The following is a 16,576-nucleotide window of genomic DNA, read 5'->3' on the forward strand; positions in this document are numbered from 1 at the left end:
TATCAGTTAGATGGCCCTTAGCATAATAATAATAATAATAATAATAATAATAATAATAATAATAATAAAGTATTATAGACATCTGAGCCAAGAATGATGACATTTGTTACTACCTGCTTTCCTAGAAGAGAAATGTGTGTGATTACACAACAATCCAAAGGTCGCTAACCACAAGAAACTCTGTGACACTCACCTGGACTTCACCTTCTTCAGAACTTCTAGTACATAACCAGAAGGCTAAATAGAAAGAGATGAGTTAGATGTCATGGTTAGCTCAGGTATGTCAGATCACATTTCTTAAAGAAACATCTCTACTAGAAAATACGATCCTATTCCAATAAACAGGAAGCACAACTTTAGGATATATCATAGAATCTCAGACTTGGAAGAAACCATAAAAACCATCCAGTCCAGACCCCTGGCATGGATAGGTTGCTTACCTGTGAGTGTTTCTTTGATCGGCCCTATGTGAATTCACACAAATAGTGTTTTGTGCCTGCACAAAGCTTATTCAGAACCTTCTGGAACCACTAGGCAAAAACTTTTTGGGCCTAACTCCACCCTCCCTCCCCAGGGTATAAATATATAGTTGCTGCCTAAAACCCCTCAGTTTCATGTCTGCCAGCTGCAACACATGAAAACAAAATGAGGGCACCAGAAGGAGGATGGGCAAAACTGTATGAATTCACAGAAGACCACTTAAAAACACACACACAGGTAAACAAGCTGTCTTGTCGAAGGCTTTCATGGCCGGAATCACAGGGTTGTTGTAGGTTTTTTTCAGGCTATATGGCCATGGTCTAGAATGCCTCTAGACCATGACCATATAGTGCAAAAAAACCTACAACAACCCAAACAAGCTGTCCTTTCTGATCTCCGTGAATTCCACAAATGGGTGACTAGCAAGCTACCATCAAAGGGCCATCCACGAATAAAGGCAACGTCATGTAAAGAACAACAAACTTGATGAATGATGTAATAGTAATAACTCATATGAGCAATTATTCACACCAGCTAGCATATACTACAAAAAGGTTGTTTCACTCAACCACCTGTGTGATCAGTATGCATTAGGAAACACAAGAATAGCACAGCCCATGCAAAGGCAATGTCAGCCAAATGTGTGGAGTCCAAATGATAATGAGCCACAATGGTCATATGAATCAACCACGTAGCTGCTTTGCATATAGAGTCTAAATGTACACCTTTCAACAACAACAAAAGCAGTAGACAAGGACACTGCCCCTGTATGATGTGGTTAAAGAATCTTTGGAATTGGTTTCTTTGTCAATTCATAACAGTTTTATGGTAGAAGCAATCCACTTGGCAAATCTCTGGGAAGACACAGGTAGGCCCAGCCTGGGCTCAGCAAAACAAATGGTCTCTAAGAATGTCTAATCAACGATATCTGATGTAAATAAGTGTTTGTTTTCATTTTGGGCTATTTTCCTGGATTATCTGTTCCTATCTATCCTTTCTATCTATTTGGATTTACCTTTTACTGTAGATTACTTCTTACTGCTACTGCTTTTAATTAGCTTCAATAAACTGCTTGCTATTTTATTCAGCTGTGTGGTGTTTGAAGTCAGAAGGATTCCTGGCCTGGAGTGCAACAGAAAACCAATCAGCAAGCTGAATCACAAAGGTGGCCACTAGATTGCTAATAATCACATTCTCTGTATTAGTAGGAAGAGTATCACAACTCACAAGATGCAGAATGGGACTTTGCACATTGCCAGTCATGTCTATTTTGTTGGAGCTCAAGCAGGAGGATGGTAGGAGCTGTTCAACAGTAGAATATACTGCCTCAGAGTGCTGGAGTCTTTTCATCTTGGAGTTTTAAAACTGAGGCTGAATAGCTCTGTTGGGAATGTTTTGAACTTATGTTCCTGCATGGCAAGAGGTTGGACTGAATGCACCTTGTGTTCTCTTCCAATTCTAGGATTCTATGATTTTATGTGACTGGGTGCTTTAAACAATACTATATATCCTTTATTAAAGAAATGAAAGTGAGGCAAAGGAGGGAATTTGAAAAAGGAAGGTTGAAGATGGAAGATAATGTTAAAAGAAGAAAAGGATGGATTTACCAGAATAAGAGAATTACTAAATGGCTGACTTTTGTGACACAACTGCTCTTGAATTTGAAATAGTTATAAAAATTATAGCAGAAGTAACTAAAGTGTGGCCTGACAGATGTTGCTGGAATGCATCTTCCATCATTCTTTATCTTTATACAGGATGAATGAAGAACCATGTTCTACCCACTATTCATGAAATGTAAGGTTTATCAAAACATGTCACTACAATATCCCACTGTAATCCAAAAGACAAAACTTTAATACAAAATCCCATTCCAAAATGATCAACAATCTCATCAACATCATATACAATCCTCAATACCAGTTATTTAATATCACTCCCTCACCGCAACAGAAAAAGTAGGCTGAAATCCATTAAAGCTCAGGCTGGAATACATCTCTTAGTCTTAAAGTTGCTGAAAGATTCCTCCCTGCCCCTTTTATGATTCAACAGAATAACATGGCTATTTCTTTAAAATTCTGAAATCTGGATCTGCTCCCATGCAGAGAAAAAAAAAAGCAGAATACCATCCCTCGTGCCTCAAAACCAAAAGGCAAGTCACACTTACTGAAATATTATCATAAGCCCGGAGAACAGGATTTACTGCAAAAGGAACCTGCAAATAGCAAATAGATTACAATTTAGGGATACCACTGTAAACAATACACAACTGTGTATCTAAATCTAAAACAGCCACTATAACACTAGATAAAAATCCACTTAAAATCTGCTTCCTGCTTCCTGCAGAATTCTGGGGTTTGTTGTTTAGTGAGACTGTTAAAGTTAACAGTCTCACTAAACTACAAACCCCAGAATTTTGCAGGAGGCAGAAACTGGATTTTTTCTCTAATGTGATGAAGTAGTTGGTGACATTCAGAAAAAAGGCTGGGACCCCCACATTGAACTAAGGGCTCCATTTGGGATCAGGACCCAAGAAGCAGTGGACTAGAACACAGAACCAGAAGAAAAACTGAGATGTTGCCAGACTGGATGATTCTTCCAGGCCTAACCTTTGTTTTCTCCTCTTGTTTTCTCTAAAAAATAGGATGTTCACACTTTTCTGACTATGGGAATAAAAGAGGATAGTTCCTTCCTTACCTCCTTTCCAGCAGCTCTGCAGATAGCTTTATGTTCTTCCAGCTTGGCAGTCTCCTCTTTGTATAGTTCAATGGCTTCCATAATCTGTTCAGCCTGCAGATACAAAAATACAACTTCAAAAGTTGAAAAAAATAATTTGGGTCATGTAGAGTAGAAATTTGCACACCAATAATTATATACCTAGTGGTGAAAGAATGAACAGTGCCTGCATGAATTTAATCAGGGCACTCAGTAATAACTCAATTCTACTACCCTTTATTTATTTATGTATTATTTACCGTATTTATATCCCGCCTTTCTCAGCCTGAAGGTGACTCAAGGCGGCTTACAAGTTGGCAGCAATTCGATGCCAAACATAAAATACAGTTTAAAAACATTTAGCACATAATATAAAAAACATACAATCATCAGCATATTCTTATTAAACTCATTTTCCAATCGAATCGTCTAAATGTGTTCTGACACAAGAAAAATATAATGGCCAATTTCCCTCTTAGCTGTACCATTGTTAGAAAATTCAGGTAGATATTCCTCAAGGTGACTACTGTCGATGTTAACAAAGAATCTTAGGCACATAAAGGATGTCTTACACATTACAGAGAATTCCATCTCTTCTTGACACATACAGAATGAAGACTAATTCAACTGATTAAAAAAATTGCATTTCCATAAAAAGAATTTCTAAGCACTAAGAGGTATAAATGGAGTACTGTAAAGAAAATGCACATATAACGTTTTTAATTTGTATTTTTAAAGGTGTAAGTTATCTAAGTCCTTTCTTCCTTCTACAAGTGTGAATACTCATCAAGAAGAACTCCAGGAGGAAAACTCACGGCCTTGATAGTCTCAATGTTTTTTCTTCCTGCTAATCCAGTCTCCCCTTGAGTGTCTCCAGCAATCTAGAAAGAAGCACAAATACATTTTAAGTGAAACTACAGCACTCTCTACAAAAGGGCTACAGAAACTTTGGCCTTCCAGGTGCGAAAGATATTCCCATCAAAACAAGGCAAGCATGGGCAAACGTTGGCCCTCCAGAAGCTTTGGACTTCCAACTCCCAGAAATCCCAGTCAGTTTACCAGCTGTTAGGAATTGTGGGAGTTGAAGTCCAAAACATCTGGAAGGCCAAAGTTTTCCCATGCCTGGCCTAGGGGAACACTCTTTAAAAAAGGTAGTAGATGTAACCATAGCTCTCGTAGTATGCAGATGAATAGTCTTGGCCACAGCTTTATCTGCCAGTTCATAGCACATACTTATAGTGAATACAATCCACCTAGAAAGCCTTTGTGAAGGCTATAGGAGTCACTAGTCTGTGGGATTTTCATAAATCAGATGTGTAATGTACATTAAGAATGAAGGGGTTCTCCTTTTCTTTTCTGAAATTAATATGTTTTTGTCTCCCTGGGTACAGACCTGCCCCTTCCCTCTCCCGGACCCAGTCCCTCCAAGGCTCCACGCCCGCCCCTTCCGGCCCACGACCCCGCCTTCCGGTCAGGAACTTCAGAAGCTCAGTGCTTTAACCCGCTGTGCCACCAAGGGCTCCTATGAGTATATACAGTAAATGACTAACCATAAACAAGGCAATTCAAGAGTGGAGGATGAGTATACTTGAAAAGTGTCAATCACCATATCTGACATCCTTCTAATGCAAACATCCAAGCTTTTTAATCTAACTAGGGAACCGCATCTTGAGACTTCTAGAAACTTTCCAACTCACAAGCAAGGAGCATGGAGCAAGAGATTACTTACCACAGGCTGGCTTTCCTTGGCTATACCTTCTTCGTATTCCAGTTCTCTTTCCTGCAGATAAGTTTATTGATGCATCAGAATTAACAAGTACAGTAAAAAAATTAATATCCCCAAAACACATTTTCCACTATTTGTTTACTAAATTAATTCATTTTTATCAAGCCCTTCTTCTAGAAGAAGAAGAACTACTACTACTACTACTACTACTACTACTTTATTTTTCTACCCCACCTCCATCTCCCCGAAGGAACTCGAGGCGGCTTACATGGGGCCAAGACCAAGGCAACATACAATTAAAAACAGAACAATAATATATTAAAGTAGCATAAAAACAGCATAAACAATAATAAACAAGCATCAAAAGCAACAACTGACACATTTTGGAGGGGAGGGAGGGGGCCAATAAAGGATAGGGTGGTCAGTAAGGTGCATAGAAATGTATAGCGACAGGAATAATAACATAGAAACAGAGCAATTAAACAGGATCAGTTCAGCTTAACTTAAAAATGTAGTAATAAAATATAGGAATTTGGATTTCATGTCATGATTTCTACAACTAAGATTAATTCATTTTTATCAAGCCTTTCTGCTACAACCTTCTCTCTTGTGCACACAAAGAAGAATATTTTTCGAACATATAACAAATAAAATATTTCAAATTCTTCCAGATAAAAATCTACATTTTGACAGTTTTCACAATATGAAACCATTATGCTGAAAAATATATATGATAAAACCACAAACAAGGAAGAAACAGAGAAATGAGAACCAAGTAAGGAGAAACTGGGAACAAAACATGGACACACAAACTTGAATCTGAATACCTCAGAAAATTTTAAAGACTTTGAAAAGTAAAGTCTGCTTACCATCTCCCTCTCTTCCTCCAGAATAAGTGGTTCCCTTGTTCTCTCCCAGAGACGTAATGATTTGTCATGAGAGGAAGACACAAGATAGTCACCATTGGGACTCAATGCCAGGCACCAGACTTCCTGATGGTGTCCCTACAAATTAGATATATAGATAGTGAACAGAGAAAAAGCAACCCACCCGGAAGTTCATCCACCATCGGCAAGAGAAATCAATGCTCCTAATATTTTACCTCCAAGGTCTGGATATGCTCAAAGTTATCTGCATCCCATTGCTTAATCTTATGATCTTTCCCTGCCGTAAAGAAGAGGTGGGACTTTGGTACAAACTGGAGATACATAACACTAAAGGATGAGAAAAAGATTGTTAAGTAAGAGTAAGCATTTAAAATCTGTATCATTTCAAAAGTACCAACATTCACTAAGGGTGGGGGGAGAGAGATACACACTTCTTATATAGCAAAGGATTCAAATGTTGCACTTCAAGACTGGGAATCAGCTCTGCACTTAATACACAATCAGTCCAAGGTAAAATAGCAAAGCAGTTTATTGAAGAATATATATAAAAAGCAATCCAGCAAAATAGCGTAAATGTCCAAAAAACAGGAATAACCCTCAAAGTTCAGAGTACATAAAATGCATCAAAAAACAGGAATACAAAAGCAGGATAAATCCAAACATACAATACAGGAACACTCCTTAGGAGCCTGAGACATGAAACATGAGCACAAGATACATGAACACAAGAAAACCTGAAACTAGAAATCCCTTGAAAGACTTGACTTGGCAAGAGTTCTATACTCCAAAATCAACATTGTCTGGACTGAGGAAATGATCGGCTGGTGTCTCTAATCCAGACAGAAAAACTTGCTGTTTCCCTTCAAAAGCTGATAAGGGCTTCTTGGTCAATAAGCGACTTGACCTTCGAACTGCCTCATGAGAAACTCTATGTTGACGGTACATCAATCTCCTATCTAACTCCTGCTCATTAGCCTGTCCACCTGGAGTTGCATTTTCCTCCCTAGCATCTTCCTCCCCTGAGCTCATTTCTGCCTCTGACCTTGCATCTCCAGGGAAATGCCTTTCTGGAATGTGGCCTCCCTTGGATAGAGAGCTCTCATTCTCAGGGCTTAAAATCTCCCAATTCTCTTGCTGGTCTGCAGGCCCAGAATCCCTAATGTCATGATCAGGCTGCCGAACAGGCCCAGAATCCCCAGTGAGATCAGATACAGATACAATCAAAGACTGGACTACAACATCAAAAGGCATTTCTTTCCATTCTGCCTTGTATATTCTTTATCTCATGAGTCACCGATTCTACATATTCTGCAAATGCATACCTCAAACATAGCCACACAATGCCACTGAAGAATAATTAGAAGGAAAGGGCAGCAGCATTTATGATTAGCAGCATTTGTTTCTGTCAACACAAACTCCAATCAACAGAAGGTGATTGTTTAGTACAATCTGTTTTAGAGAAAATGTTTAGGTTGTAATCACAGAGTAAGAAAGTTGGAAGAGACTCCAAGGGACATCCAGTTTAACCCCCTGCCATGCTAGAAAAGCACAATCAAAGCATCCCCGACAGATGGCCATCCTGCCTCTGTTTAAAAGATTCCAAAGAAAGAGGAGCAATCTGAAGCAACCTTATGATTTGAAACCAAAGAGAATGCATTTTCCAGTTTGGAAATAAAAACTCAAGGAAATAAACTGTTCCTAGCTCATGGTCAAATGAAGAGATTATTTCTTCTCCCTTACTCACGTAAATGGCAATTTAGCCAACTTGCTTCTAGCACAAGGCATATACACAGTACAGTATACGATGACTTTTGGCAGTATAGTAAGACGGAGGGAAGGAGGAAATAAACATATAGACACACACCCTCAAGAGTTTTTTCAAGGTGCAGCAACAAATCAAGCAAGGCTTGCAAATTGTAGTAAACTCCTGCTTTATTAGCTGAGCTAGGAAAGTGATACAAAGATTTTACATCATCTAGATCTAGATGTTCTTTGATAGTTATTTACTTACCTGTCATCATGAGCAAAAAGGGATCTATGACAATCCCCAAAGTCCAAGCCCCAAATTTTCACATTCCTGTCAGCAGAACCAGTTGCAATTAATGTCCCATCCTACAAGAGAGCAAAGAAAAAAGGGAACTCAGAACTTGACATGAAAAAAATATTTTCCCAGCCTCCCATTTGTGTGTGCAAGTAAAAACCAAACATACACTACTTTCCTGGGCATTGTGCTCAAAGGCAAACAGGGAAATAATTCTACATCGTATTTTTGCATATCCAATTAAAATAATCAGAAAAGCAAATTCTCTGGATTTGCTATGGAGCAGAGCACTACTTACCAACATAACAATGAGCAATCTCAAAAACATACTTACATGAGAGATGTCCATACACAGTACTGGCAACTTGTGTCCATATAAAGAGAGGAAAAACTAGAAGGCAAGAGAAATATATTAGCATCATTAGAGAAATATGCAAAAGTACCCTAATCTTTCCAGCACCCTCCCATGGCCTAAAAACATCACATTTCCAAAATATATCATTTTTATTTAATGATTACATACAAGCATTTGTTTTTTAATTTAAGATAGATTCTGATCTTGCTGCTCACATGTTATTGAATCTTCACCCATTTTATAAATTGCATCGGCATAAAAGACTTTTATGCCTGATATAAATTTATTTCGCAATTGCTCCTTTGAATTATGTACCTAAAGGCCAAAAGTCATGTTTGTTACCTTGAGTGAATCAGTGTAGAATATTTTTACTGTGCAATCTAGTAAGGCAACAGCTAGCAGTTTTTGGCTAGGGCTGTACCGGATACAGAGAACGTCTTCATCCAGTTGCAAGACACGTGTTTGCTTCACAGAGAGCCTAAGATGGGATGAGCATAACAACATTAACACAAGTATGCAAGCAAGTTAAGACAGAATCTGGGTCCACATTTCTATTGTCCCCATTTTTCCTAGTCACTCATGATGTTTCTCATATTCCAATACAGGCTGGTTACTGCAATTTAAGGTTGTTAAAGTAACTGTGACACTCAAGAGACAATCAGATGAAGAAGTATAGAGAAAATCCCAATAGAATGATACATAGTTTTTATACTGACATTACTTTATGTTGAGTCACAGTAGTGTTCCTTACATCCAATCAACATCATCACCTCCATCAGCAGCAGCTATCACTCATGGCCAAGTATGATTATCTTCCAGAAGTAGTCCTGGTGGTGGGTACATAAGTGACTGGAGAGATTTATTCTGGATCCACATGGCCTTTTGCAATGAGTACATAGATTTCCAGATGGAAGGTAGTCCCGACAAGAGTTTTCTTGGTGCACTTTTCTTGTGGCACATTTCTCCCTTTTGTCCTCCATTCCTGCCTCTTTGGAATCCTGAGCACTGTTAGGAACAGCTGAACTCCAATAAGAATGCTCAAAGGCGTTCTTGGAGGTTATACTGCATTTTTAGGTTAGCTTTATGCCCATTTTTGAATCTCTTTTACTGTTCACCAGCATTTCATTTTCCATTCTTGAGCTAAGAATAAAGTATCATATATACTTGAGTATAAGCCGACCCAAATACAAGTCAAGGCATCTAATTTTACCACAAAAAAATTAGGAAAAAGTATTGACTCGAGTATAAGCCAAGGGTGGGAAACACAGCAGCTACTGGTAATTCTTCAAAATAAAAACAGATACCAATAAAAATACATTAATTGAGGCATCAGTAGGTTAAATGTTTTTGAATATTTACATAAAACTGTAATTTATGATAAGATTATCCAACTCTAATTAAACCATTATTCTAACCTTCTTAAATGTAAATGTGCTTACGTATCCTTCCAATAATAGAGTAAAATAATAAATGTAATAATAATAATTAGAGTAAAATAACACTTGCAATAATAACACTAGAGTAAAATAATAAATGTAATAATAACAATAAATGTAATAAAATAAAAATAATAAAAATAATAGAGTAAAATAATGTAAATGTAATAATAATAATAATAATAATAATAATAATAATAATAATGTAAAATAATAAATAACTTTGACTTGAGTATAAGCTGAAGGGGGCTTTTTCAGCCTAAAAAGAAGGCTGAAAAACTCAGCTTATACTTGAGTATATACAGTAACTGCTTTTGGATAATGTGGTCGGACCAATGAAGTTGAATCATCACTTCAATGCTGGTGGTCTTTGCTTCTTCCAGAACACGGACATTTGTCCATCTGTCTTCTCAAGAGATGTGCAGGCTTTTTCAAAGGCAATACTAACAGAATTGTTTCAGAAGTTGAGAGTGATGTTTGTAGACAGTCCATGTTGCGCAGGCATACAACAGAGTTGGAAGGACAACAGCTATATAAACAAGCATCTTGGTAGTCTTATGAATGTCCCGATTCTTGAACATTCTCTGCTTCATTCGAAAAAATACTGCATCTGGAGAGCTCAGATGGTGTTGGATTTTGACATTGATGTCAACTTTTATGGAGAGATAGCTGCCTAGGTAGTGAGAATGGTCAACATGATTATTTCCCTCACCATGACAAGGTGAAAATCCAGTGAGGGGGTTGCATCCAACCAATATAATCATGATGAAAGGACAGCCTTTTGTATCCTGAAAATTATACTTAATTTTAAATAAACTGCACACTTTTAAAATGCCAAGCAATAAGAATAAAATGATTTTTTTTCCCAGGGGAGAAAAAAATCCTCACCTGTTTTGGATACTGTTCTCATCTTTCACCAGCTGAAATTCCCAGAACTTGACACATTTATCTGCACCTCCCGTTGCAAAGCCACACTGAGGGAGAACCAATTAAAAGAATGGTCACTTTCTCTGCGGCTAAAAATTATTTCCTTCCATAGAAACACGAATAAGATCACACATAAAATTTGCCTCCCATACATGACCATACCAGATGGCCATCCTCAATGCCTTCTCCTGTTTTCCTAGCCACAGCAACCAGCAGTGTGACATGAGTCGTGCTGGTGGCTCATTGCCTAAAGTGACATCGGCTGGAGTGGCAGAACAACAAGGAGGAAGGGCAGGAATGAACATTTGCCTTCATCTTAGGCGACAAGCAACCAACACAAGCCATATTTTGCCCGCTGGCCACCACTATGAGGACAGGACAACAAGCCCAAGGAACCTGGGGTGGTCATATAAGCAGTTGCAGTGCTCTTGATTCTAGGTGAGAACTCAAGGTCACATTAATCTGCTTTCACACATGTTAATCCAGATCTGCTCTGTGCATCATTTAACTGACACAGAGCTAATTTGCTGGCTATTTGTGCTACATGATCAGTGTAAATATGCTCCTTAAGCAACACTTGACCATAAGGCAGGTTGATTTTTTTGTAACTGCTAAAAGAGATGTTCAAATACAATAGATAGAAAGTGGGTATGACCTACCTGATCTGGTGAAAGAACTATGGACCAGAGGGCCCCATCGTGAGCATCAATGCTCTCCAATATATTCCCAGAAGCCAAATCGAACATCTGCAACTTCCCAGTCTAAAGAAATTATAAAATTGGAAGATTAGCTTCAGAGGCTATTTAATTTTTTTAGAAATGAGCCATTCAGTGCTTGAAGCAAGAGGAAAGTGAAAATGGGATGGTTAGATATTTAGGGGGGGGGGGGGGGAAATCAGTTATGTCTATCCAAAAGGAAACAGGATGGCATCTCATCCTCAGTGCCAACCCCAACATTTTGTATATATGTATTTTGTATATATATTAGTGTAGGCAACCTGTTGTCCTCAGGCCAATTTCAAAAGTCCAGGGAAAGGTTTTGCGCCTCCCTGGGAAGTTCACTGAAAGACAATTTGACTGTCTATAGAAGCGGTTCTCAACCTGTGGGTCCCCAGGTGTTTTTGGCCTACAACTCCCAGAAATCCCAGCCAGTTTACCAGCTGTTAGGATTTGTGGGAATGATATTATTATAATATAACTTTATTCTTATATCTCGCCACCATCTCCCGGAAGGGACTCAAGGTGGCTTACAGACAACACAAAGTGCCCAAAAACAAACGTAAAAGTGAACACAATATAAAATACAATAAAATAAAAGACATGCACATATAAAAACATCAATTCAGACTCAATCAAGCTGTGGTCCTCTAACCATGGCAGTATATTACTGGTACCTTGGCTGGGCTGTAAACATTGGAATAAAATAAGTGCCAGCTGCAGTAATGGAGAAAGGGCCTGGGATAAAGTCTTCAAGCAATAGAAAGTAGACATAAAGTACATGGAAATATGAGTTAAATGAGAACTTGCCTTGGTTCCTACAATAACCTGTCGGTCTCCTGGGACAAAGAGTGAGCAAAGTGCATATTCACACGCCATAGTCCGGATGCACTGTAAGGTAGACCTGTGAACAAAATAACACAACTATTTTAAAGGCAGGCAATCACAAACCTCTTTGAATAAATACTGTCAACTGACCTCATTCATGAGGCCTTCAAAACTTCCTCTCAGTTTTGAAAGCTTTGTGAATGAGTGCAGTTGGGAATCATGCAAGGCTGGTGATTTCACCAGTCTCAGTCTGATAGAGGGGTGTGACTTCCCACTGTTAGCCCAACTTCTGCCAACCTAGCAGTTCGAAAACATGCAAATGTGAGTAGATCAATATGTACCGCTTCTGTGGGAATATAATAGTGCTCAATGCAGTCATGCTGGCCACATAACCTTGGAGGTGTCTACAGACAATGCTGGTTTTTTGTCTTAGAAATGGAGATGAGCACCAACCCCAGAGTAGGACACAACTGGACTTAATGTCAGGAGGAAACCTTTACCTACAGCTTTTCTATATTTCATACCTGTTCCAAATCTTAACTGATTCAGCAGCTGCAGAAAGAACTGCAATGTTGTCAGAGCTAAATGCCAGTGTTCTGACGTCACTGCGGTGACCCCCAATAGAGATCTTGGACGTCTGCATAACTCTGGGTGTCTGTACTGATGGATCCAAGATGTAGGATTCAATCATGTTGTTCTGGAGCATTACAGTGGCTTTCAGCTCTCCTTTTCGACTGAGCATCAGGTCAAAAGATCTATTTTCAATATAATAATCATTAGTTAGAAAAACATTACTTGTCATGTAAAAGGGTTGAATAGACTGAGAACAATAGCACATAAACAAAGGTGCCATTGAAATCGATGTAGGGGGGAAATACATTAATCATTCATACACATTGTTTAACACAGTGGTTCCCAACCTGTGGTCTATGGACCACCAGTGATCCACAAGAACTAAAATATGGTCCGCTGCCTCACCACTATTACTACACCGTTGCAATGAGAGCAACTGGTCTCGTTAAACCCTCTTATAGTGCCAATGCTTATTAGATATGGTTTTTTGTGAGCAAGCAGATGGCGACTACTGGATGGCATATGTTCTGTATCAGAAACTAGAGCTGATGTGCTCTATCCAATGCAGTTTTCTGAATCAGCATCCCCAAAACAAAACCAAATCTAAAGTACTAATGTACCAAATCTAAAGTACTAATGGTACTAATGTTGGAGAATGGTCCCTGGTCAAAGTGGTCCCTGGTCAAAAAAAAGGTTGGGAACCACTGGTTCAACATAACCACATTGGTGAACATTAGAAGAACTATAACTCTAACTAAACTAGGTTTCTCCCTACACACAAATAAGTTACTGTAAGTTGAAGTCTAGGTCCATGATAAAGTGGAGATTCCTATACTGCATGAAATTTCTGGTTTTGAGTAGTTAGAAATTCCCAGCACTGCTCAGAAAATCGAAGCTTTCGATAGCCAGATCCTTTCTCTACCATGGTTGCAGGAGTAGCCCAACATATTTGTTCAGATCATTAGATTAACAACCAGATGCATTGTCCCCTTTCTTCTGCACTACTCCTGATTTTAGAGTCAATAAGAAACAGAAACACTTTCTGCTCACTTGATTTTAGAAGAGGCTTTGATGTTAATGAGGCGCTGAATCTTTTCTTGTAGACCACACTCTATACTTGCATCGATCTGCTCTTCTTCCAGTTTTGATGCTTGTCTACATTAGAAAGGGAGGGGAAAATCTAAATTAAAACATTTAAATCCAATTCTTAGTTTGACTCAGAATTTGACAATACAAACCAACAAGGTAAACAAACATCTGAATCTCAGATTCTGCTGTCTATGAAACTGTCATCTAGTTGCTGCAAGCCCTTTCTAAAAGCATATTTCAATAAACATGGCATCTTCTTGCCTCTGCTATAAATGCTAATGACACTAGTTTTGAAAGAAGTAGCCATATTTGTATTTTGCAGCATAAAAAGGAGAGTAGAAGGAGTAGAGGAGTGGGGAGAAAAGAAATATGGTAGCACTTTTAAGACTAACTTGTTTTTATTTCTGCATGACACAGTATCGAGTGATATTAAGGTCTTAGATATAAATAACAAAACTTTCAAAATGTCATTATTATTTCATTATTGGCGATTTTTATGACAGAATCAATTGGGAACTGTCATTTATAATGAAATTTTGAAAGTTTTGTTAGAGTTCTAAAATTTTCACCATCAGAACTTTAGTAACACTTTAGAAGCAAAGCACCAGCACCCCCTAGTTTTGTAAGTATTTTAGAATCATTTAGATCAATGGATTGCCCACGCATAGAGGTTACACAAAGGATGAGAAATAATATTTTGTTTGAAGCTTTTACAATTGTTATTGAAGATCAACATGTCAAATAAACACACTTTATTACCGGGTACAATTAATTATAATTTATTCCAACTGCAAATTCTGAATGTATTGGCCACCAACTTGGAGTGTGAATTTAAAATCCTCTGCTTACACTCTGTCATGGATTAAGTGCTTTATCCATTGTCAGTACATAGAAATGAATTGAACTGTCAGTATGGTAGGATGATTTGAGGACTAGACGGCAACTCTGGAGGCTCAGATTTGGATCCCCACTCAGCCATAAAATCTGGGTGACATTAAACAAGTCACAGACTCAGAAGAAAACAAAGGCCATAAGTCTTGCCAAGAAAACCCTATGATACGGTTGCCTTGGGGACATCACAGGTCAGAAATGACTTGAATGCATGCAACAATAACTAATAAGCATTTACTTGGCCTTTTTCCTTGCTTTCTTCATCTTCTTCTCTATTTTCTTGTCAATCTCTTCCTTGCTAAGGACATAAAATATTTCCAAGATAGAATCTGTTCCCTTAGAAAAGAAGAGACAAAGTAAGTTGTAGAAATATATGAATTAGGAAAAAAACAAGATAGCAAAGTGCATAAGTCTTATGTGAGCACCAAAAACCAGTACTTACATGACAAGCAAGAATCCTCCCTGTCTGGTCTGTGGCAAGACTAACAACTCTGTCCCTTCCTTCCCGCATGATAGAACCAGCTTTGCTGCAACTTAGAATGTGCTAAAGAGAGAGAGAGAGGGAGAGCAAAGGGAAGTACAAACAAGTATAACATGAACATATTCAACAAAACCATCAAAAACTTGAGAGAAGAGGCTCCTATCTTTTTAAGTTGTACCCTAGGGGGCATCCACTAAAGCAGATCAATTATTTTGGGGAACAATAAATTTTATAGCTACTGGCATCTTTCCAAAGAGGTACAATTGGGTCACCCTAAATGCAGCCACCATGTGGCCAGTATCCACCATCAAACGGAGAAGAGGAAGAACATAGATGCCATGTTGTTTGGAAATTTAGGCCTTTTGGGCTTCCACCACTTCAATAAATAATATTTTTTGAATAATAAGGATTATATACCACCGGAAAAGGGGGGGGGCGACCTTAAGATTTTAGAAATGTTTTGGTGGTGCATGACCAAAAAAGTTTTGAGAACCACTGATTTAAATTTTAAAAAATTGTCACGTTCTTCGGATTGTAAATTTCCAATTACAGTTATATCTAATTAAATTATATCAATTCACGTGTTAGGAGAAGTAATCATCCAATAGAGTTTTCCTTAATATTCCAATTAATTACAAAACTTGAAAGTTCTTCTAAAAGAAAAAAATAAAGCATCTTTGACAGTGGCTTTTTTTACTCCCCAAAATTCAGAGCCCCTTTCCAGCTTGCTATAAGCTTATATGCTACAGAGTTCAGGATGAGCAAGATAACCATCATTTGACCCTCTTTCTTCTCTCTGTGCCTCTCATGCCAGAATCTGGCAATTCTGGAGGCAATAGAAGTTTTTTTAGAGGGTAATCCCTCATTCCTTCTGTATCCAGAGCAACATCTAGTCAGCCTTAGAGCCCCAAGATCAAAGAAAGTCATATTTCACTCAACAGAGCTCCAAGGTTTCTGGCTTCTGATCTTGAAGTCCTCCAAGGCAATCTTCTACTCTCCTAGTCAATACCAAAAAGTAGGGCAGGCTGAGAAAAATGCCTAAAGCTACAGACCCAGGAAAAATCAGCTACTGGGGCAAATCAGTCTTACAAATGAATAGGAGCATACATATAATTATTTTTATATAGCAGAGCATGCCAGATTCCAATAATGTCTGTATCAACTTCTCAATGCATTAAGCCTAGCATCTTTTCAAAACAAAGGTTACTACGAGGGGGGGGGGGGGAAGCAGTAAGGAAAGACCACATATATTTCACTAGTGCTATCAGCAAGAAATGTACAGGGTCATAAATGAATACACTGAACGTATCCAACTACACTGTAAAATACAACATGAATGTGTGCTCTTCCCCTGAACATACCCTGAAATGGGTCTAGGTGTTTGATAACAGAAAATATACCTTCATAAAAACTAAGCATATATTTTTATAC

At 38.2% G+C, this 16,576-nt stretch overlaps 1 protein-coding gene across 1 annotated transcript in view; it reads right to left on the reverse strand.

Annotated features, from left to right (window-relative positions):
• The window catches only part of WDR3 (WD repeat domain 3), a 38,117-nt gene that overhangs the window by 3,484 nt on the left and 18,057 nt on the right, over positions 1-16,576 (reverse strand). The window contains exons 8-24 of the mRNA XM_067464342.1: positions 15,107-15,208; positions 14,903-15,000; positions 13,735-13,839; positions 12,636-12,866; positions 12,094-12,187; positions 11,227-11,328; positions 10,529-10,614; positions 8,547-8,682; positions 8,184-8,240; positions 7,820-7,920; positions 6,024-6,135; positions 5,791-5,925; positions 4,925-4,975; positions 4,011-4,076; positions 3,178-3,270; positions 2,648-2,695; positions 194-237 (exon numbers count right to left, since the gene is read on the reverse strand). Coding sequence (XP_067320443.1) covers positions 194-237; positions 2,648-2,695; positions 3,178-3,270; positions 4,011-4,076; positions 4,925-4,975; positions 5,791-5,925; positions 6,024-6,135; positions 7,820-7,920; positions 8,184-8,240; positions 8,547-8,682; positions 10,529-10,614; positions 11,227-11,328; positions 12,094-12,187; positions 12,636-12,866; positions 13,735-13,839; positions 14,903-15,000; positions 15,107-15,208 — 1,661 coding nt within the window. The remainder of the gene's footprint in view (positions 1-193; positions 238-2,647; positions 2,696-3,177; positions 3,271-4,010; positions 4,077-4,924; positions 4,976-5,790; positions 5,926-6,023; positions 6,136-7,819; positions 7,921-8,183; positions 8,241-8,546; positions 8,683-10,528; positions 10,615-11,226; positions 11,329-12,093; positions 12,188-12,635; positions 12,867-13,734; positions 13,840-14,902; positions 15,001-15,106; positions 15,209-16,576) is intronic.

Source organism: Anolis sagrei, chromosome 2, assembly GCF_037176765.1.
Source record: "Anolis sagrei isolate rAnoSag1 chromosome 2, rAnoSag1.mat, whole genome shotgun sequence".
NCBI classification, from domain to species: domain Eukaryota; kingdom Metazoa; phylum Chordata; class Lepidosauria; order Squamata; family Dactyloidae; genus Anolis; species Anolis sagrei.